This window comes from Xiphophorus maculatus, chromosome 1 (genome assembly GCF_002775205.1).
Source record: "Xiphophorus maculatus strain JP 163 A chromosome 1, X_maculatus-5.0-male, whole genome shotgun sequence".
NCBI classification, from domain to species: domain Eukaryota; kingdom Metazoa; phylum Chordata; class Actinopteri; order Cyprinodontiformes; family Poeciliidae; genus Xiphophorus; species Xiphophorus maculatus.
In genome coordinates, this window is record NC_036443.1 from 17,169,276 (window position 1) to 17,193,639 (window position 24,364).

At 35.6% G+C, this 24,364-nt stretch overlaps 1 protein-coding gene across 2 annotated transcripts in view; it reads left to right on the forward strand.

The window, feature by feature from the left end:
- LOC102233586 (voltage-dependent calcium channel subunit alpha-2/delta-3) overlaps positions 1-24,364 on the forward strand; it is a 113,355-nt gene that overhangs the window by 18,259 nt on the left and 70,732 nt on the right. For both annotated transcript variants that reach the window (XM_023334655.1, XM_023334661.1), the window contains exons 3-4: positions 2,385-2,501; positions 13,993-14,052. In XM_023334655.1, coding sequence (XP_023190423.1) covers positions 2,385-2,501; positions 13,993-14,052 — 177 coding nt within the window. The remainder of the gene's footprint in view (positions 1-2,384; positions 2,502-13,992; positions 14,053-24,364) is intronic.

Below are 24,364 nucleotides of genomic sequence, written 5' to 3' on the forward strand. Positions count from 1 at the left end.
AGTAATTTAATATTTTGAGTGGCGTGGCTCAGACAGAGTCCTGACTTGAAACTGTTTGAGAATTTGCTTTTGGACCCAAAGATCCAAATGCAGATACTTCAGATACTTAAATTATGAAAATATGAATGGGAACAAGCCAAAAAAACCCTATTACACCCTAGAGGTTTGACAAATGTAATGCCAGTAAAGATGTTTCCGTTGATTGCTATGAAATTTATATACAATATTGAACGTACAATTTTCTTTTATTAAGCTATAAATAAAAACAGAAAATACTTTATTTCAGATTCAGAATTTCCTTTGCAATGTTAACATTTATTGTGCATTAATGCTATGGCTAGATATCAATAAACTGAATTAAACTAAGTTGAAGTTATTATCTTTCTGAGTTTTGCTTGCTTGAATACAATCATCAAAATTGGAGTTTCATTCTTTCCTTTTGTGATTCATTGCAAAGTTTCTGTGTTTTAGTAAAACAGTGTACTTTTCTCAGCTCACTTAAGACTTAAGTCATAGGATGTTTTATCTTGGTCTCTTTGTTTTATCATATATTACATTCGGCTACAATAATGGAATTTGTCCTTATCAAAAGCTTTTGTGTAAGCAAACACTTCTCAATATTATGGATTTTTTTTATTACTCCAACAGTTGTTTAAGCTGCCCAAGTATGTGATGCTGTTCCCTTATTCTCTTTCTCCTGTTATCGCCATCTTCCACACTTTACTCTCTATATGTAATTTTGTTCATGAGTTGCTAAAAACATATGAAACGTAGAGTTTATGGCATTTACATTAGCACATATGTTTTATATATCGCATATTATATAATATAGTGGTAGAATTTTTGTTAAAGCACACAAGAATAAAACCTGTCCTCCTGTAGCTTTGAATATATCAAAACATATTTTGTTTTCATTTTCTTTACAGCCTCATGTATGTCTGCGGTAGGCTCGGATGTTGAATTAGCGGGACTTTATGTCGGTGTCTCCAGTTAAGGCCCCCGTTGAGCTGAGCACCCCAGTGAAGGTTTACAGTTGAATAATGTGATTATGTGTTCTGCAGATACTGGGGGCAGTGGTGTGTCATCAGTGCTCATTGTGCTGTAAAACTTGAAGCTGGCAGATAATTCCTGGTTTAGCTGATTGGTTTCATTTATATGTAGATTAGTTTGGGGAAAAAATACTTCTCCAGTTATTTTCCACTTCAGAATTACTGATATTGTAATTTTAACACTCCAGTACTTATCACATTGTATGTAAACAGTGTTGTAATTTTGTTTCTGCCACTCTTGACTACATGTGTTATATGTGAGTGTTCTGGCTATTGAAAAGTTGTGAGTTCAATTTCAGCTTTGACTCCAACACATGTTGAAGTGTCTTTGAGCAAGATCCTAAACTGTATGTTTTCTATAGATTTGTGTTTCAGTGTATGAACATAATTCTGTCAGTGCAAATGAATGAAGATGACTTGTAGCGTCTGTAATGGGTTTGTATGTCTATTGCCTGGTAAAAACCAGCCCTCTGTACTATACTTTGTTCTTGGGTGTTGAGAAACTATTACTTCCTGCAGGCGTGGACTGTGAGTTTTTAAATTTTACCTAATTGTTAACGTTTTCCTGTGACGTATGGAGTCAATGCTATGAAGCTTACCAAATTGCCTGCACAGCAAACAACCATCCTCTGCTGTAAAGACAGAAGAGCAGAGCCAAACAAGGCAGCTGTGCTGTGTGCTAGATTTGTTTCAAGCAGAATATCACAGGAAGGCAATGGCCAGGCTAGTATGACTAGAAAAGCCCTAAATTATTTCATTCTACTCGGTTACTAAAGAAGCCAAGAAGAGCCGTTCAAGCTATAAATTTGTCTGTCATTTTCTTGAGATAACAAGAAAATGATCTTGTTAACACAAGGAAATGAAAGTCATTGTCTTATGAGAGTGGGCTAAGTTTCTCATTATCTTTATTGGATTTGCTGGGTTGTCCAAGTAGCTGACTGTGAAGCCTGCAGTTGAATCCTAAATGCTGTTAAAAATTTAAATTTTGATTTTGTTCCTTTGTTGACTCTGGGATAAAAAAATTATATTTCTTGATAACCTTTCCATAAACTACGTAGATATGCAGCATCATGGGCTCTCTACCTCCACAGCCACAAATAGTTCTGTTGAGACATAAACATGAATTAAAAGGTTAGTTTTAAAAAGAGGTTCTGTGAAGTTATTAGCAAGATTTGGGAGGCAGTGTATTCCTGCAGTAAGTACTGTAACAGACATATTTCATGTTCAGTACCATTCTTCATCTGCCAACGGTTTACAAAAAAATTTATAATTTCTGTTACTTAACAGTGGCAGTAATTGTGATCTAATAATCTGAACCTTTGTTTCTCTTTTCAGAAATACAAGGAGTTTGAGCGGGCGGTGAGGGTGGAGGAGATTGATGGGCTACGACTGGTGAAGAGGCTGGCTAAGAACATGGAAGAGATGTTTCACAAGAAAGCCCAGGCTATGAAGGTATACTGCATGCTTTTCAGTCATTAGCAGTTAGCAGAGCTTCTTCCCTGTCAAACATCTTTTTAAAATTACTTTACAACTGCTGGTATTTATTTATCTTGTCTCAGTCCTGGATGTGTGGCTGAAAGGATGGGTACACAGTAATATTTGCACCTGGTACTATTGAATTTGGATTATTTTACATTCCTTTCCAGATGTCTGCTTCCATTTTCCAGAGGACAAAAATAAAGTAATGTTTTATAATGCAGCCATTTTCAAATTTAGCTACCCTTAAACAATATGCTCTTTTGTTGACTTGCCATATCATGCCTTAATCTTAACATCTTAATCAGTAGTTTGGTTTGGATTTTGAATCAATATTTTTGGTTGGACTAACTAACTGAACACACACACATAAACAAAGCAAAAAAAAAAAACTGATTTAAAATAAGTGTTGTGATTCTTAATATTCCTGGTTTACGTTTTTGCAGGAGCTATAGGTTGTTAACAAGTCGTGTGTCCAGAAACCCCCAAAATCTGTAAAGTGGCCACATACTATAGCTACTCTGAAAACTGAAGCCAATTTCAATCTCGTGTTGTCCTGCAATTTGTGTTATTTAGAGAGATCAGACCTCTGGCTTTAAACAGTCCAATATTGATATTTTTAATTCAGTGTTTGGAATATGCAAAAAAAAAAATCTTTTTTTAATATACAAGCTGTTCTCCTTGGTTATGGCGTTCTATTGTTATTGTACTTCCTTAAGTTTTTATTTGCTACTGTGAGATGTATGTTATTATGTAACAAATGGGAAGCTAGGTATCATTTGCACATGCAAACAAAATAACAAAATAAAATACATGTGCATTTTAAATCCTTATGACAGTTGTCTGAAATTGATTTTCTTCAATTTCAGAGAGCATTAAATTTCAACTTGTATCTTTTCCCTAACTGTGCTTTAAATGTTATGGTACAAAATGTTTATGTTTATTTATCAAGTATATTTAATTTTCTTCTGTAAAACATCAAGAGAATATAAGAATAACTCATGAAACTGGCCATGTCTCACGTTGTTTTTTTTGCTCTGTTTTTTTTTTTTTTTTTTTTTGCATTAACATAGTTCATGAGTCCATAACAAATACCTGTTGCTGTACTACATTAATACTTAGTACTACATATTGGTTTGCAAAGGATCTGCACATTTTCTTTTGCTCTATTGGTTTCTTTTGTTACTTCACATGAAGGAGTTAACTTTGAAAATAAGTTGATTTATTCCTCCTTTGCTTCTCTCAGAAATCTGTGTGTGCGTGTTTGCAAGTGTTGTAACAGATGTCCACATTGCTTTGGCTTTCTGGCTGCTTCAGGTGATAGATCCTATCAGAACAACATGATGCTGTTTGGAGAAATTGGATTTCTCTGACAGTCTGATCCAAGGATGGAAGCTAAAAAAAAAAATCAAGACAGAGGGGCATAGATAGTATTTCAGTGCTTTAGCTTGCTTTGTTGCTGCTTGTCTTCGCTTTTATAGTTAAGCAAGAAAGTCTTAAGCTTTTGCTATAAGTTCCAGATATTGTCAAATGAATATATTTGCTAGTGTGAATATTATGCCTTAATATTGGCATAATATTGGCCAATATTATGCTTTTACCTTGGCACTAGCATAAGACTTTCTTACTTTGTATTTTCAGTCTAATAGGAAGTAGCTCTTGAGCTGCCTTTGTGGTGTTTTACATTTTAAATTATGAGTTAAAACACTCAGTGACATAAGAATTGAAAAAGCCCCGAGCACTTTCAATTGGATTTTTTTGGCAGCGTTTTGGGTGCCCGGTAGAAAAAACAAACAAGTCCATAAAAAGCCATGAATGATGTGCAAGTATTGTGAGAAAATATATTTTGATACCTTAAGGCAAGTACATGGTCCAGAAGTTGGTATCTCGCCTATAGCGCCCTACTGGGGAGTTATAGGCGGTTTTCTACAGGCAATTCATGCACTAACCGGTTAATGTGTGGTTCGGTTCTACCCCCGGTAGTGAGCTTCTCCATTATACAGTCTGTTTTCCTCACTACTGAGCAGGACATGAGCGAGTAGCGGCTGTGGTCAACGCTCCGCTGATGTTTGCAGCAACACTCAGTAATGGGGAACCTTAATATTGTGGTTCTGATGGACTCAAATAAACCTAGATATTTCATTTTGTCCTACAGAAATTCATGACAGGCTCAAACGTAATAAGACTTGTATAAGATGAGTATTTCACCATACACATATATATAATGTGTGCACATTACAGTGTAAAGTTCTGCAAGAAACAAATAAGGTAAGATTTAACCCTTGTGTGGCAGGAGTTAATTTCATTAATATTTTTACCGTCAAGAGTTTTTTTTAATTTTTATTTTAATTGATAGATAGATAGATAGATAAATCTTTGTCACTGTCACAAGAACAACGAATTTTGTAAAGAGTTATTAGCTATAAACATGTATTCCAGAATTTTCCTCTATTTTATTCCATCTTGCTCTAATATTCTGCTGCTTTTATTACTAATATTCAAATCAGTCAGGCCTGGCATGCACTCCTTTTAGCCTTCCTTAAGTATCCCTCTCCTCTTTGTCGGTCTCTGCTCTCTCTACTCCGTCTTTCCCCATCTCTCTGCTGTTTTTTCTAAAGTATATGTGACGCTTCAGCGATTCAATTTCCGTGCAGTCGCTCTCCCCTGCCTGTCATTGTGGCTCTATCTTTTCGTTGATCGCCCTCCACCCCTTTATCGCCCACCACCACCTGCTACGAGACGGCAACTCCTGGTGCTGTGAGAGGGAGCACGTGTCAATGAGTGTCGTATGTGGTCCTGTTTAAGTGGACCAAAGACAGTGTTTGTGACTTTTGTGTGTTAGCATAATACTTTTTATTAGCTCAGTCCCATAATAATAATTTATAACAGTGAGCAAGCATTCATGGCTGTGTATTGTTAATATCAGGATTCTCAAATTTCTCAAACTTTATTTTGGAAGATTTATGGATGTCCTAGAAAGTATGCTGACAACAGTAGATCCTCTGCACCCTGTAATGTGTCAGGTGGGTTCTAGATTTCCAAAAATCCTGTCACAGTTACTTAAATTGAAATATGAGGACTTTTGGAAACCACACAGTGACCTTGGACTCTTTTTTTTTTCTTTTCCTGAGAGGTGTTCTCTTTCCGTTTCAGCTGATAAATGTCCAGAACTGAGATGTGATTGTTCTTTCGAAGGACATAAATATTATGTATCTTTCAAAAACCAACATTTGGGCTTCTTCAGCAGCATATGTACGGCTAATGGATAATGTGTTCATAATTGGATTAAGGAATAATCTTAGCCCACTATTTTCGCTTTTTAATTACTTTACTTAATCACTTCCTGAATCAGTGGGGTGCTCTTTTGCTTCAACCAATAATTCTTCCTTTTACCGTCAGTGCTGCTGAAAAACAATATTTTGTGCAAGCTGAAAGTGGTAAATGGTAAGAAGCGGTAAAGGCGTTATCAAAGTTGAAAGGCGTGGAACTATTGTAATGCCCTCTTTGAAGTCGAGCGAGGCTATGTTTCATGTGACAAACACACTTCAAAGGAGAGTGGATGCCATGCTGCTAGCGGTGTTTCTCCTGTAATGTCATTTGGTCTTTGCTCTGTACCTGCTGATATCATTTACCTGTGGCAGCTTCACTTCTGTAGTCATCAGCATGATTGTCACTGTGGAGAGTGGAACATTTCTTACTGGTGTACTTTTCTTTTTAAAGTATACCAGCAAGAAATTGCTTATAAGATTTAAAAGGAAATTTCTCTGTGTGAAAATAATTTTATACACCAAAGTGCACTTAGAATTTCTGTTTCAACATTAGCATTTATGCAGGCTCTGGGAGATCATTTAAATTGCTATGTAGTTTCTAAAAAGTTTTTTTCTCCCTATTTTCACAACTCAATTCTCATTTTAGAATTTTAGGCCTGAGTTTGCATCAGTAATGGTTTCAAAATACATGCTTTTTGCTTTCTAATTTCTGTATTTAGAGCTTACCATTGAGCAAATGACTGACTAGTATTTAAGTAGGGTAAGGTTGCAAGTAAGTATGACTTGATATGTAGGAAAATACACCTTGATCTTTTTCCCCTCCTGCTGGTATTTTACTTATTTCAGCAGCCGTCCTCACAGATCTCTGTGTGTAAACTATTAACATCAGATGTCAGACCAGCTAGATTCTCCTCCTTTCTTCTCCAGCTGTTTTTCCACCACTGAGAAATCAAAGGAGAGAGAATGAAAGTTTTTTTTCATTTTTTTCTTTACGAAGATGAAATTATCAAGACAGATGGGAGAGGTAAATGTAAGAAAAGACAAGTCAGATATTCAGTCTAAGTCTAGAATAAAAACTAGGAAAGAGGAGATGTGAGAAGAAGACAGAGGGTGAAAGGTTGTGACAGAGCTGGGTTGAGAACTTCATATTTTCTTCAGTCAGCAAAACTACTGAGAACTGTCAACTATTTATTATTTGGACTTTACGTTTCCCCTTCATCTCTTTGTCTCTGACACTTTACTATGTTCAGCCCACTTGGCTTTGACCCAATCTAAATCTGTTAAACAGAGGAAGTAAAGTGTCAGAGAGCACTATCCCATTTTGTTGATGCTGCACCATTCCTTGGCTCCTATAAGGATATTAATTGCTGTCCCTAGTACTATTGATGGGCTGAGCGAAGCCAATCCCACCCATCTCGAACCTTTGGCAGAACCAAGACCCAAAGGACCTGCCCTGCTAATGTAGGAGGCCAAACCTTACTTTGCGTTTGTGGTTACAACCAAGGTACAGCTGTGCATCAGCAAGTTGTCCATGTAGATTTACATACAATTATTTATTTTGCAACTATTGTGTGTAGTGACTTCCACACCCACCAACAGTATAAATGAATGAAGTTGAATGTTTTGTTTCTGGTCTTAATAAAAGAGGTGTTGTTTGTAATTTGTATAATTAAGTAGGCAAATTCCCAAGTCCCAAGTTGTCAAAGCAGGTCTGAAATATCCCTAAGGAGGTAACAAGTTACTGCGTAGGTGGTTTGTAAAGTCTTGTGAAAGACAACTGAATAAGTTGGCAGCAAAGGACAATTCAACTTTAAAAGACAAAATGGACTTCTAAATGTTTTGGTTTCCTCTAACTGCTTGGAGTTTCCCAGCAAACTTTAAAGAGAGGAAGTTAAACTTCATTCAAAATACAAATGTTTGGTAAATCAGCATCTTACAGAACCTCTGGGTATGCTTTTATACAGGTATGTTCAGAGTTTGACCTGCTGGGCCTCCTGTTCTGGGTTACCCTGGTAGAGCATTGAGATTCAGGTCACTGCCCTCAGAAATGTGTTGAGTCAAAGCTTAATGTGCTCCGCAAAAAAAAAAGGCAAGAGATGTCGGTACTGGTCAATAATATATGTGAGCCAACCTACCTCTCCTTTTCTGACGGCCGCTTTTAGCATAGCTCAGCTGCATGACAACCTCTGAAAACCTTGACGGATTTATAGCTGCATCTATAATGAATAGCATTTGCTAAGGTCATTGGCTTCAGCCCTCAGGAAACCCTTCACACGGTAGGTGAGGTGCACAAACAACAATCAGCCTATCAGACTGACAGCTAAATGAGGGGGATCACTGATGAACTTTTGAGAGAGTAAACAAGAGAATCCATTTATGGGCAAAGCATAATTACAAGATGTCAGGTAATGAAAAGAGGTAGATGAGCGCAAATGTCAGGAAAATGAAATGGGCGGTAAAAGTAGGTGGGATTAAAGAAAAAAAAAGTGGAAAATAAACTGTTTATTCAAGGTGAAAGACTTTGCTTTTGTTTGGCTTTATAAAGAGGGGGTAAAAAGGTGGCACTATTATGCTATGATTACGAGTTTAGCCTCTCAATACAAAGGTTTCAGGCTCAGGCCCCTCTAAGCCTAATTAGTAATTGTTCCACCCTTGCCAGCAATGGTCAGCAAGCATTTGTGATTACTGGCAACCAATCTGTTACATCTGTTGGGGAATATTTCCCCAGTTTTTTCACTAAATTGAAAGGTATTCAAGGCTTAACCCATTGTTCAAGGCAACACCAGAGCATTTCGTCTCATCTGGTGTAAGTAAGTTATGATTTCATTACATCAAGTTGTTCCCGAAGAAGCAAAGCCGTGCCGGACAGTATCACTCTCCCTGTCATATTTAAGTGTTGATGTCTAAAAAGCACTTTTCTCTGGTTAATCTACAAAATAGTTTCCTATCAGTCTTGGAAATGATCAGTTTGTATTTTGGGAAACGTGACAGGGGTCTTTGTGTTCATTTTGGTTCGCAGTGGTGAAGTCCCAAAGTCAGAAAAGGAATTTGTGAATTATTTTTAGATCATAACATGATGTGTTTTTTAGCCTACTTGTGCTGGTTGAAATGTTCTTTGTAAGTGATTTCTTCTAACATAGATCAGGCAGTCATTAGCCTGACCTATGTTAGTCATTAGCCGAAGAAATTCAGCAAACAACGCTCAATTGGTTTGGATTGATACTCCCTAAACAAATGAAATAATCATTTGAAAATTTCTTAGTGTTTACTTTTGTATTTATTTTTGTCTGAGGTTTAAACTGATACATTGAAGTTGAAGCAACTTCAATTGCATATTTATGTGCATATTTACTTCGCAAGTAAAAAGAAGTACCGTAATATTCTATGTTTAATTCATAGTAATAAGTTTATTTTGGCAAGTGTCTCTGATTCAAACTTAACACGTGATCTATTTGAACTAATAATTTTAAATGGTCATTGTTAGAGAAAAGGCTATTCTTAAGGTCCAAAACCTATTTCTGTAATTTTCAAACAATACCCAGAAGTAAAAGTTTGACCAAATCAGTGTCAGAATTGACCCCATTTTTTTGTAGAATCAAAGCTTTGTAATGCAGACTGAGATCAGCAGAAAAATATCAGAAATTTATTATCACTTTCAGATACTGCTTTGGGATTCCTCTTGTCTATCAAATGCAATCATCAAAGAAAGTTTTTTTCTGTCTTTGTGTCTTTAGCTTTTACCTAATCTCATTCACTGTATGCATATGAAAGTGTTTATTTGTAATCAAACATTTGTGCTTTTTCACCAGCCACCAGACCCTGCCTCTTTGACTGTATCAGTTTAATTATTGTTGTCATCTTGTAAACCCAAGACTCAGCAGAACAACTAGAGACAAAAAGTAATTTCCTCTCTTTCTAATCTGCACCATACGCTGTGGCAGAGCCACTTGTTGATAAAAAGCAGCTGGGCAGGTTCATTTGAATGCATGAAGGAAACACACACCTTGTGAATCAGTCAGAAAACACACACAGCAAACCCACATTTGCTAAAATGAAAGCACATCTCCTAGACTGTTCATTCTGGTGAAATTTTGATATTTACAGGAGTTAAAAACAGACAGTTGCTCTCACTGTTTTCATTCAGCAGCTCTTTTGCAACAGCTTCCTGTGTGCCTGTCACATTTTTTGGTTCCTTTGCTATGCTTTCTTGTCACTTTTCTGAGTCAAAAGCATAAACTATGTATATATGTCAAACCAGCCCTAATTTTGACACTAAAACTTACATTTATAATAAAGGATAATAAAACATTTATTATCCTTTGGCTTGAAGTGTACAGAGATGAATATTTTGAGATAAGTATTAAGAACATATTTCACAGCAGTTGCTTGATGTTAATAAACATATTGATACATGTCCAGAAATATGCTGAAAACTCTTTAAAAATTTATATACTGTACTTACATTGTCTCTGAGTAATATTTAAAAGTAGCTGTAAAAATTTAAAAAGCAGTCTGTCTGGTATGTTGGCTTATAACAATATATAAGTCAACATAAGACATATGAGAAGTCATATGTGCATGACTTTTCTCATATGCACACATCTAAGCAGATTTAACTTCATGGATATGTATATCATCATTGCATTTAAAGGAAAATCCAATAATCTTTAAGGTGATTTTGAGAAGTTCAGACTTTGAGATGGGGTTATTTTCAAACCATATTAATCCACTGTGGGTATGTGTTTTTGTTTCTTATATATACTTTCCAGTGCACATGCAGCAATTGTTTTCTGTTATTTTTGTCTTTGCTACCTCTCAATGAAAATGCACAAATTCACCGACCTGAATGCAAACATGTTCTTATATTGTCAAACATTTTGAACTGGTTTTCAGAAACATTGCAAGATGTCCTATGCCTTTCTGCTTTGCCCATTTCTGTCAACTCATCACAAACCAAGAGGGTAGCAGAACAAATGCAAATATGACTCCATATAGCTGAATAGAAGCAATCACAAAATATGCAACAATATGCAATGGCCAGGTGTGTTGCTATGGTGAAGAAAATGATTTGCTAGAGCCTAGATTACAGTGTTTGCTTCCCAAAACAGCTTGCCTACACACATAACAGCATCACAACACACCCCCAATGCTCAGCTAAAATAGGATGGCTGATTGCAGTAGTTTAGTGGTGAAAGCCATTTGAATGGAAATGTGAAATGGAAGTTCATTACTAAAACTCCAAGGCAGTGAAACCAGATGTGAATGAGAGAAGCTGGTCAGAGTGAAAAAGCACAATGAGCATCACATCACATTTAAGTGTGATGTACACAGATACACACACTTCTAAAAAGAAGTGTGTGTATCTGTGTGTTTGTAAGACATCATTTAGAGTTAAGGCCTGAAAAGTATTAGCTTGATCCCTCACCTTGTGCATTAGTTGATAATTTTTCAAAAATAATGGATATTTCTTAGTTTGACATGAGAATTGTGCATAAAGGCACAATATAGTCCATTTCTACTGAGTTGTTTTTTATGCATTTTATGAATCAGATTTAGGCAAACACTGGCTTATAATGGCACTTCAAATTTTGCTTACATTTTTTATAATTTTCTTAGCAGAAACGATTTGTCACATTTTGTAAACTGAAAATGCTTCAGTATATGCCTTTTTTAAAAAATAGGACTTTGGGAGGCTTTTAATAATGCTCGACTGAAATCTTATTGAGGCAAACAGCATATTTTGACCTGATTAAAAAAGTTGGGACTTGTCTAGAAAAAAAATGTGCAAGTACAAAATAAAAGCAATAGAAGATAAAAAAAAGAGGCAATGGAAAATAAGAAAGTGTAGATCAACACAACCTTTCCTTAACTAGTAATAAAGAACATGAAACAGACCATGACTGTTTCATGTTCTTTTTCAGTCTAACTTACAACTAAGCAACGAATCATGTTAACATTTAATCCCAACTTAGAAAATCAGTGGACTTTAGAAATGTGCACTGTAATTTTTCTTCCTGCTAATCATCAATAACTACTGATTCTCTTTAATCCAGCTACGTATGGTATTGCTACTTTTGGCTGTCAGCCAGCAGTAACAGTCAAACTGAATAACAACTTGCCATCTAAGTAGATTGGTGGATGGTGGAACATGTTTGTAAATCAATCTCTTTTCTCAGTTTCTTGAGCAAAACTGAAATAAAGGAAATTATGTCTCCAAACACAGCTGATTTAATGGTATAGTCAACAATGGTGCAATTTATTGGGTCCATAAGAAAAAAAAAATGGTAACTTTATTTTTAAGAAAAATATGCTCTTTTTGTTTTAGCAAGTTAAAAGCAGACAAAATGGGGCAAATTTTTGGCACAAGATCTCATTTCACCTCCAGTGCCTCCAGTAGTGGAAGTGCAGTAATTACATTCAATGGAATATAATTTAGTTAACTCAAATTCATTCAAATTCAATAACCCAGAAATTAAACTATTATGTGTATATGTTCCCCATGATAAAAGCATCAGTACTGGCCTATAAATCTAGAAGATGTTAAATGGTGAATCTTTAAATATAGCTGAATGTAAGGGTAAATTTGTGTAAATTTGTTTGTGTCAGCAATCTTATTAATGCATGGAAGTCATGACATGCAAGTGAAAACAAGTTTCTTTAGAAAGAGACATTTCCAAGAAGCATCATTTGTATATTACTTACATTTTTTATATGTGAAACCTTTTTAGTTTAGGTAATGCAGTCAATGCAAAAACTTTATTTAATAAAAATGTCCAAACAAAGAATAAAATGTATCCCAAACTAACGTTATGTTGTTCAGGTGTTTCACATCAGACCAGCACAAAACTGTAGCTTTGACTGAACGCTGACCAGAGCTGTACAATTTCTCGCTCCTTCTTTAGATCCCCGTTCTTCCGAGAGACGTTCGGCTTGCAGGGCATGCCGCTTTAAAAGTCGATGCATGCACTCCTGGTGCTGCTCAGGATTAAACTCATAATCATGTTCCTCCAAACTGTGCAGCTCTCTGATACCAGACGGTGTACACTGCTGTGCTTGAAATGTTGTTTGGAGTTTGCAGTGACGTAAATCAACAAATGCAGTCTGCTGTCAATCAAATTCCTTGCGCATGAATTCACAGCTTGATGTGACTTGTACTTCCCCCGAAGTTGGTACAAAAACGGAGAAGAGCCGAGCAGAACTACTCAGGATCTAATGGAGATGAATCTGACCGAGGCGGACTGGGGCAGAACTTGTTAAAGTTGCTACTGGTTAAAGTAGCGACTTTTGAAACCAGGTCTCAGAGTGGGACTTTACAGGAACACCCCATGTGGAGGTGTGAAGTGCTCTGTGTGGGAACATGTGCAGAACCTGCAGCATTTGGTCTATGCATGCATGGGTATATAACAGTAAAGAAAATGACAGATTATATTGTACTGTTTGTGCTATTTAGCTTTTTCAGCTTAGCATCTTGTAATACAGAATATTTGTGTGTTACATGAGCACATGGTTCATCGGGACAAAGCACATGTGTCTTTCGACAGGTTAAAATTATAGACAACAGGAACATTGGGATGTCTAAATATAAACATTTTCCCAAGTCAACATTAAAAAATACCAGCAGTTTCCAGATAGTGGTCTCATGTAAGCAAACGCTAATGTTCTATAAACACATTTTTCAGGGTTCTTTCATAATTGTCTGATGTGGTAGATCTTCACAAAAAAACAAACAAAATCAAAATGTTAGCTCTTAGAGAGATTGTAAAAATCCTAAAACTGACTCAAAGGCAGAAAGATACCGACCCGCATCACCCTAAAGACACAGCAGACGGTACCAGCAAGAGGGTGATGATGGAGTGACTTCATGTGTGGCCATTTGTGAGTGTGCATGGTAATGGTTGTTTGAGAGAAATGTGCAAGTGTAAAACAGCATGAGCCAATGATGTCTGGCTTCACTGGGATCAAGGAGTCCAGGGCAGTCATTACCTCTTCTGTTGAAGCATTAAGGAGAATTGCTTCTTTTTATGAGACTGCCAAATGTTTGCCTGCTCTGTGTGTCTCAGTATCAATATTATTGTGGTGCTAACAGCTACTTATACAGATAATATTTGTATGGAGCTTTTCTTGCCTATTACTTTTAAACTACAAAACCGATTCACATTTCTGTTGAAACTATAATGTTATCTTCTCTGTTTCTGCAGCGATTGGTGGAGGCAGCAGAGGAAGCCCATCTACAGCATGAAGAGAATCCAGACCTGCAGGTGAGTCAAAAAATAATTTTTTTTTTATTTTTAAGTGAGTCAGTATTGCCTCAACGCAAACTTAATTTCAATCAGCATGCTCATCCCTTATTCTTAGAGGATTAAAGCAAATCCTTGTTGACTATCAAAGTTAGAGCTTTTGTTATTAATTCTTTGTGAGGATAAAATAAGGCAGTAATCCTCTGTAAAAACAAGAAAGGTTGATAAGAAAAGGCATTTTGAAATTGGTTCTGCTGTTTAACTCGAGTACAGTGCATTATTTCCCGTTAACAATACAGCTCCCCTTAAAATGATTACATATTACAATTATGTAATTATTACAATACACATGTATTTCAGTGTGTCACCTTCAGCTGTGGTCTCACTGGAGCTGTTGGAAAACAAACTCGTATCTGAAAAGGAAACTTTTGGTTGCATTGATTCCTACACTGCAGGTTTTACATAGAAATAGATGAAATAGGTTCAGAAACCCAAAGGAAATATCAATTCAGATTTCAGTGCATAATCAGATAATATTTTTGTAACCTTGGAGATGCCTTTTTTTTTTTTAAATGTATGTTGATTTGTTTTTTTTGGGGGGGAACTGAGGTGTTAGTCCCAGACAGGATTAGGGTGAGTTGTAGTGTTGAATGTACTTTTATGTACTTGAAATTTTTTTGTGTTAACTCTGTACACAAAAAAATGTGTACAGAGCTGTACAACATTATAAAGTACATGATAAAGTATCATGTACTTTATCTGTACATGATAAAGTAACTAAATAATTTAACTGTATATGTTTAATCACTGGAGGAATATGTAAACCCTAAATCTGCTTGTGTGGGTTTTTTTATTATAATTTTTCATGAGCATGAGTTCATTTTAGTTAAAATTATAGTTCAACACCATCTTTATCCTTTTAGTCTTAATTAACTAATTTAATTAACTTTTCTAGTTCATTTAATCATGAAATAAACTGCAATATTCACATTTTAATTAAATGTAGATAATGATAAATATGATATTAAGCAATGAAATTCCCACGCACATACATGCACGCTCGAAAACACACACGCATGCACGCCCCCACACACCCCATCACTGAACACATTCTAAACTATTTCAGAGAAGTACCTCCTTCTGTTCTGCAGATTTGAGCAAATTCTTTATTCTAATCACATTTGCACACACACCCCCAAACCAAGCTGCTGCCTTCATGGTTCTGCCTCAAATCCATTTGAACAGCTTTAATTTTGTGAGTACTGCTTTGAATTGTGTATGTCACGTGCGTCTGGCAGTGCTGTGGATGTGGACTTGGTCGTGTGTGTGCTTGCTGTTTGTGACTGAGCTTGCTGAACGTCAAGCACAGTTTAGAACAGAGTTTGTTAAAGTAGGAGGAGCAGCACAAACTTGAGGTCTTAAGAGGAGCTGTGATACTAAGTCGACTTTGGAGAATTTGAAGCTAAACCACTTATAAATTGAGTGCTGGTATCTGTGCCTGCTTAGAGTAAGTGTTTACTTTGTCAGTTCTTCAGAGTATTACAGTGAATGCCATGCGGTTTTCTGCTAACACAGGCAATTAAAGGTGATTAGTTACTAAATTAACTACTGTCCAGCCCTGTGGATTTGACCAAATCTTCTTGGTCGTCTTTGGTGATCTTCTTGATTTTTACACATTCTCTGAATTTTCCAACTTCACTTTAAAAAAATCCTTAAAAAGAACAAGTAAAGCTGATATGATTTTGTCACAACACCAGAAAGGCAACATTAGCTATTTGGTAAAATTATTATTGGCATTAATTATGTTTGAAGATTAGATGAACATGACAATAAAGGGACATTCATTCATGATTTTTAGACTAGCTCACTTATGCTGAAAATGGCCTGGCTAACAAGCTCATCTTATTTTCAAACAACTTGAATGTGAAACTACATAAGCACTCTCCTGATATTTAACCTTTTATACCATTTAAATTTCAAGTCATTTCAGCATGCAGATTTCAGCTTATCCTTAGTGTGGAGTGTTACTGTGTTCAAACACAGTGCCACTCACCAATGTGATTTATTTATTTATTTTATCTACCAAAGACATTAATAGTTTTGGGATTAACTGTAAGTATAAATGGAAATGTCTATAGGCTGTACGAAATAATAACAGAACTTTAGAAATTGACTTTGGTTTTATTTTATTTTTTTTTATGTATACCATGTTCCTCAACATGTTTTGCTATGCAGTGATAAGTTATTTTTCAGCTTTTAAGAATCTCTAAATAATTACAATATTTTTTATAGGTGTTTCCCAAAGCTTTAATATTTAGAATTTTTTATTTAAATTTTTACTCGCAGAACATATTTTTATAAGATTTACACAATTTTTTACTTTGTTTAATTATACTTCCTACAATAAGGTAGAGAAAATAAAAATATAAAAGGAAAGTGTTAAGAGCAACATTTATTTTACTGGTTGTTGAGAGATACCACTGCCTGGAGAAGGGCATTTTCCACACAACCACTTCAAAGTCCTATTACATCTTACCACGCAGTGATTATGTACCAAAAGGAGAAATAATGTTTCACACTCAAACTAATAATAACTAGAAATGAGACTCAGAAACCATGAGGAAGACAGTGGATTATTGAAATAGATGAAGTTCCTGACAATGAATGGTGACGTCAACTGGTGTTTGTCCCTACTCATTCTTACAATGAATTTTCAAAATTCACGCTTTTTATAGACTGTTAATGCATATCTTCATATTCAGATATTTATTATTGTTTGGAGTCAAAGATGTACGCATTGTTGGGTATGTTGTAAAACAGATTAGGATTAAACTATGTCTCTATTGACTTGCAAATTAGTAGTCACTTGCAAACTCTTGGCTTTACAAAAATAAAATATTCTTCTAGATAGGGTTTGACAAAAAAAAATCATGTTTCACACAATTAATACATTAAATGTAGGCCTGGGTAACTACATATTTATCCTTTATTGTGGGGTTCTGATGCAAATTATAAGACTCTTGTATTTCTCTTATTTACAACCATTTAACAAAACTTATTATGCAGACATTATTGTATAATGTTACAGATATGTGTTAAAACAGTAGCATATGCCACTTACATGTCATGTACGGGCTTGTTTTTTTCATTTAGTGGTTGATGGGCACAATCATTGTGTGGGATCACAACAGCGTTTTATGCCAGTAATTATTTGGCAGGGATGAAATGAGCCCAACATGGTGAGTGCCTCTTTGTTACCGCTTTAATGGCACAGCCTGAGCCAATGCTACATGGTAGAGTAGTGTAGTGTATCAGAATATTTACATGAAGATTAGAAAAGCATATATTGCACCAGCATGGCAAGACTGTGTATCTAGGTCTCTGAGAATAGATAGAAAAAAGCAAAAATAGAAAGGGTTCAAAAAAAGAAAACTCTAACATGCCATCAGAGTCCTGAAGTCATTAGTAGATGGTTGTTGACAAAGTATTTGGACACAGTAATAACATTTTGAGAAAAGATTTAGATTGTAAGGTTTTGCAGCACAGTTAGTGGGTCAGGAAAAGACATAAAATAATATCATAGCACTCACACAAACCACAGATCTCAAATTTGTCAGTAGACATACACTCTTGAGCTCACAACAAGAATTAAATAATTTTTGATCGTGGGTACTTCAGTAACAACATGGCAAAATATTTGTACGTAAAAATAAGTTTCTTCTCTACAAGTTATCTGAATTATAAACATTAAAAAAGGTCACAAAGTAAAGTATTACTTGAATTATTCAGCTATGATGATGTGAGGAACTCTCACATAGGGTTCCTTTTTAACCAGAAGCACCAAAAGCGGAAAAAATAAGTCAGAGATTCAGTTATTAGTTTCTTCAAAGTCATAAGTGTACATACATTTCTACAGTATTTGGTAGCTTGATGTCTCTGGTCAAACCTTTTGGGGTTCCTTCCACAAGTCTCTCACAATAGTTTACTGAAATTCTGGTCCATTTCTTCTCACAGAACTGGTGCAAAATGGTCAGGTATGTAGGCCTCACTGGCACACATTTCTCAGATTTACCTGCAGTTTCTTTAAAGTATTTAAGTCATGCCTTATGGTAGCATGCCACCACATGCTTTGTGGGCTTGGTGGTGGCCATGCCAAAACATTGACCTTGTAATCACTTTGGCTGTATGCTTCAAGTCAGGGTCCATTGGAAAGACCTGTTTGCACTGGAGCTTTAATTTCCTGGCTATTAGATGTTTGACTTCCTCATATTGCCATCAATTTTGAGAAATTCACCAGGTTTACAAGCATTCCCATTTTTCCTCCAAATGTAACAATGGTCATGGTTCCCAAGGATGAACTAGACTTGTGCAGCTTCACAGTTCTCTTCTTGATATCTTGGCTGATTTTTACTTTCATGTCAAACAACAAAGCAATGTGTTCAAGGTGTGGACTTAACTGAAGATACACCTGTGAATATATGTTAATTTATGAAATGTTTCCTAAGACATCATCACCTGGGCTTCCCCTCATTGTTAAAAGAAATGGTAATCATTCTTGATTTTAAAAATGTTAAGAAAGCACTCTGACATCTTTTCTCTCATTATTGTGCATCTAGGAAATATAAATAATTTGTTATTCTAACAGACCTAAAAGTTTGGTCTTATTCAACTTCAGACAATGAGAAAAAAAGTTGTACTTTTTTAAAATTCTGTTTACGTAGACTTCTTGTTTCAACTGTATAAGTCTTGTTAGGTGTTGGGTACTGCCCTCTAGCATTATATATATCACAGTCAAATACTTACCAAAGTGCAGAAACACTCACATTACTGTCATTAAGCCAGGGACATGTTTTTTCATTTACACAAAACTGAAGTGTTTCATTTGGATGCTCCACTATAATGTTAGCATACTAATGCATGCTACTTTGTGTGTTTAGGCAAATTTAGTTTCAGTTATTCTGTTGCTAATTGCTTTTTTTTTTTTCTTTTTTCATTATGCTATGCACAAATGAAACAAATCTAGCCGCACTTACATTTAGAGCTGTATCAGTTGTTGATTTGCATGTAAAATGCATGAATGTCTTCATGAGGCATCTATCCGTACACCTGTGTTGGTATGTGCGTGTGTGTCGGGGTGTTCTCGTCTCTGATGGTGGCAATCCTAATAGTGCGTTTTACTGCAGCACATGGTGAATAGACGGTAATTATCACCAGCTGAACTAAAAATACAGCTTCCACGCTGTAGGGTGAAACCTCCTCCATCACTATTTGGGGGTTTATTATAAAATATTTGTGTGGTTTATAGCTACTGGATACATATTTGGCTGGCAGCGGTTTGATAGGAATTTCCTTATCTATCTTTTCCAGAGCTCTTCTGCTTCCATGTGAAATTGGCATGGTAATCTGCTGCGATTTTCCTCCCTCACTCATTTACCCTGTGCTGTAAATGGGAAAGCAAGAGAGCAGTCTCCCATGGCCTCTACAGGCAATGAAAGCCTTCCTAGGAGGTTGGAGACAAAACACCCAATTGCCATCTCTTATGCTCACTAAAAATGTAGCCCTGAACTGAAGGGAGCAATAAAAGAAATGCTTTGTCCTTTACTTTTTTATTTATGCATTGCCCTTGCTTTTCCTGTCTGGGATGTCACTGGAGAGGACAGAGAGATGGCTGCATGCTTGTTGATTTGCCAATTTGCTGTCCCCACTGGTAACAAAAACGGTTTGACCTGTACGTCTGTGTATTCATTGTATTTCCTACCTGGGTGCCCTGCCACATACATTGCCTGTAATGTGAAGAAGGATTATTTTTAAGCCATCCTTTCGAGTGGTAGTTTAGTCTCTCAAACATATAATGTGCAATTACACTTCACAGTTGTTATGTCTCCCTGGCTTGCCAACTTTACACTAAACTGTTTCAATCTACCTTTGTCAACAGGTTTTCCAGATAGATGTGGAGAGCCACGCAGAATAGCTAATTCTGACAACCTGAAACACTTTTAAAGGATGAATCACTGATTAAAAAAAGGGATTAAAGAGAAAGCAAAATCCTAATAGGCAGCTTGGGTAATTAACACTTATCTTGGTATAATATATATATATATAAATATATATATATATATATATATATATATATATATATATATATATATATATATATATATATATATATATATATATATATATATATATATATATATATATATGTGGGTGTGTTATTAAAAAAACATATACACAAAGTATCCACAGGTTACCACTATTGCTAAAAGGTTTATGCACAATAACTTGCTTATCTACCTGCTTTACTTAATAAACAAGTATAACTGGTAAAACTAAAAAACACAAAGCTAAAATCTAATACAGCATTTAAATACATATTCAATAAATTAAACTATTGCTGAAAATGTTAATTTCAGTAACTCCATCATCACTATTAAATAATATTTCTGCTGTTTTGCATGTGTTTTTCTGCACTGATACTGTATTGTAAACAGTCTGTCTTGTTCAAAGTTCAATATTAACATTATGGGTTTTTTTTTAATGACTCAATTGCACATCCCTTGAATCCTTAGTCTAATATACCTATTTCTAATAATTGTACTGTTGTAGTTTTGTACAGTATATCATTATTATTGTTCTTAATCTCTAGGCTTTGTAGGCTTTATTAGAGGCAGATACCTCCTGTAGCTGACTGACATACTTCTGACTAGAAAAAAGCATGAGAAAAGAGCTATGAGGATTAACATTTTTCAGTGATTATTAATAACTGAATTGATTTTTGTAATTGCGCAGCAATTAGGAGTTGTTATTGAACTGTTGAGACAGAAAAGAAAAAACCTGATTTACACTCAAAATTTTTGCCAGTTTTAGTGCTACATTAATTTTGCAGCACATTATTTGACATTGTTAACTACTGAGCTATTAAAAATAGTGTTGATAATTTCCATTGCTGTTTCTTAAAGTTGTTGTGTGTACAACAGGCGTGTGTTTTGCAATCAGTCTTTCCTCAGAGTTGGGAAGCTCATACTTTAAGATGCATGAAGTGAGATTTTAAGTATTGCATATCCACCATTACTTGGCCTCTCCTCCAAGTTATTTACACAGACAGCTGCCTCATTTAAGCAGTGATTATCTACACCCATGGCCCCTAGTTATTTTCCAGTCACATTTCCACACTTCTGGAGGATGACTTTCCCTTTCACCACCGTGGAAAAAGAGAGTTTGGATGTGGGTGAGGAAAAGTGAAGATTAAAGTTAAAAGTGAGTACCAGAGGGTGGAGCGTCATGGTCCACCCTCCCTGCTGCCCATATGGAGTCTTTTCTGTTTAAAAAAATCCTTCTTTGCTGCTTTGGGCTGTTGATATTATTGTGTTGCTCCACTGAAAAAAATTATTTTCAGATCAAAATAAAGCAATATTTTATTTTTATTAGCACATATATGAGTTGATTCTTACAGAAAGTCTGGTCTGCTCAGATAACTGCATCAAGACTCCTTTATAAAACAAATTTGACCTTTGACTTCACAGTTTTCTTTTTGTTTCATATATACTGTGGTATATATGAATTACTGCAGTAATTTATGATCAGGAATTTCAGAAGTTCATTCACCATTGACTTTTTGGGGATTTAGAAATGTACGAGTTTCAAAATGTAAATTTACAACTCGATAGAAAATGTCACAGTTACTAAATTTTATATATTCTAATTAGTCAGTTGATAACTATTGGCTGTAGAGACTAGCAGAGTCTACAATCTAGTCCAGGCCTGCTGCGTCGTGGTGGCAGCTGATTCACTAACTAATTGGGCCAGTAGTTTTTATAAAGCAGACTGAAGAAGAGTAGCAGTTTCAAGACAGGTGTAAACTGGCGTAAGCTTTGGTGTGAAAGGTATCTCAACTGTATGCTAAAACTTAGAAATTGTTTGACAAGAAAAACATGTTTACCTTATTGGGTTTCAGCACTGTGCACAGATGGTTAACAGATTTACGGTCGACACTAAAGACAATACTGAATGTGTACTTGTAGCTGATATGCAAATATTTTCATGTTATTTGTGACATCAACATTAACTTTTTATGCTTCAAGAGGCGTTTACAGCCAATGTGCACTGTGGCCGTCCTTTTAATATCGAACTGTCTTCAAATTTTTGAAAAAAACAGCCCCACAACATGATGGTGTCACCCCATACTTCAGATTGCATGATTTACCTTTTTCATCTGGTTTAAAGCGAGAGTAATCTTATATAAGCGTCAGTATTTTTTATTTTTTATTTGATAACTAATTCCTCCATTTTTGGACTTTAAACATATAAATGCTCAAGTAAGTTTGTTGTGTTTGAGTCCTTGGCTGGTACTAAACCGCTGCAAAAGTGGAACACTGATTTGTTCCCATCGTGTGGTTTACCCTTTCCATCTAGTTTATTAAGTGGTTGTCACAGTCACAAGTGAGAATATTTGGAGAAGAAAAATTCTGATTCTTAGGCAAATTTTTACATCTCTCTAATGAATGTCTGTGATTCATTCAAATGTTTTTATGCTACATTAAATTAATCAAGGCAAACACACCTCCACTTTTTTACTTTTACTAACCTTTATCTGTCCTCTCTGTGTATCCCACACTGAGTGAGTGGGTGCTGATGGTACATGTGCAATCTCTCAGCTTAATGCACTGCAGAGTTAAAGATCAGGTTGTTAACAGCATGATCAGGGCTTGCATTAGTGGCACAGGGCACTCCTTCACTGTACTGCTGAAAATCATAATTGACTTACTTACCGAAAATATGCAACCACATTTGGACACTCTCATATCTTTGCAGCATACAAAGTAATCACATTTGCACATTTTTTATTATGCTTTGAGCTTTTCCTCACTGTTTCTAGTTTTGAGCATTTTTTTTGCCTAAAACATTTGCATTCTGGATTGTCAATCTCTGTACAGTCCACTTCTTTGTATTTAGAAACACTAGGAAGCAACTGGACCCTGTGTATCCAAAGCAAGTGATTATATCAGAGAGAATGAAAAGGTCTAACATTGCTTATTAGGAAATAGAAAAAAAGTACCTTCATTACAAATAAATATTCAGTTTCATAAAGAATTTTTTGTGGACATCCTACACAAACTGTAGTCTGCTTCAGATTAAAGGAAGCTACTCACTGTCACTGAACAAATGTCTGAAGTGGATGAATTTATACAGATATTTTGCAATTTTTCCACATTAACCAACATAGCACTGAATATGATCCAAACAAAAACATTTATCAGAACCAAATCTCAATAGGGTTGTCAACTTCTCCGACTTGGTAGGGAAAGACTTCTTGATAGGTTCTTTGTTTCTGTCTTACCCAGAGAAGTCCTGGGTCCCAGATGGGTCCCATTATGTATTTTGGACATAATAGAGAACAGGCCTTAAAACAGTCACGGTGGGAAATCGCTTGCTCCAGGTGCAGTTGGCAGTTCTTCAGTACTGCTATGTGAAGATCTCAAATGCTGATGGAAACTTAAAAAAAAACCTCACCAAAGATTATTTCACTATTTTAGCTATTTTTTGGCATTTTATTCAGAATATTCACAATTTATTATGACTACAGTACACATTTTCACTGCCCATACCAGATTTTTCTGAGTCTTTGGATCATGATTCTGAACACACTCATATCCAGAACATTTTATTTCTAAAGTACTGGAATAAGATCTGAAGTTAAGTTCCAAATTGTTCTTATTTGTGTGTCCAGCAAAGGACAAGATTTGGATAAAATATTCAACTCTACACTTTCTCACCTTGAAATGGGAGAATCTTCTTTGATAAAAAGGTTTCAAGTCTAATCAGGGCTGATTAATTATACAGATAGGCACAAAGCTTGCTAACCTAATTGATGGCTTTATCTGTGTTTTGCGCTGTACAAGAGGGATAGTATTGTTTCTCCCGAGGACCCAGGAAGATTTACCCCTTTGAAGGTTAATCATGCACGAGTTAAGCAGCTGGCAGGGGGATAGAAGTCCATTTAATTACATTTAAGGTTAAAGTGACTTCTGCCACAAATGTTCAATGATGAATAAGCTAACTTTGTCACATTACATCACATACATCTATTATTTATGTTAATTGTATTACTCTAATGCAATTTCTCTTTTTATTTCCTTTATACAGTTTGTAACTGTATGCCTGTGTTGCGCTGTGGCTATGAGAGGTTCTTTATGAATAAACTTTACTGACTGACTGTTGCTCTAAAGTTTGGTTTCAACATATTTATTGTTTATGTGAACTTGTAGTCATGCCTCAAGGTATTTGTGTTTCTTGGTTCATGCTAAAACATTTTAGTAGGCCGTGTGTTAAACTG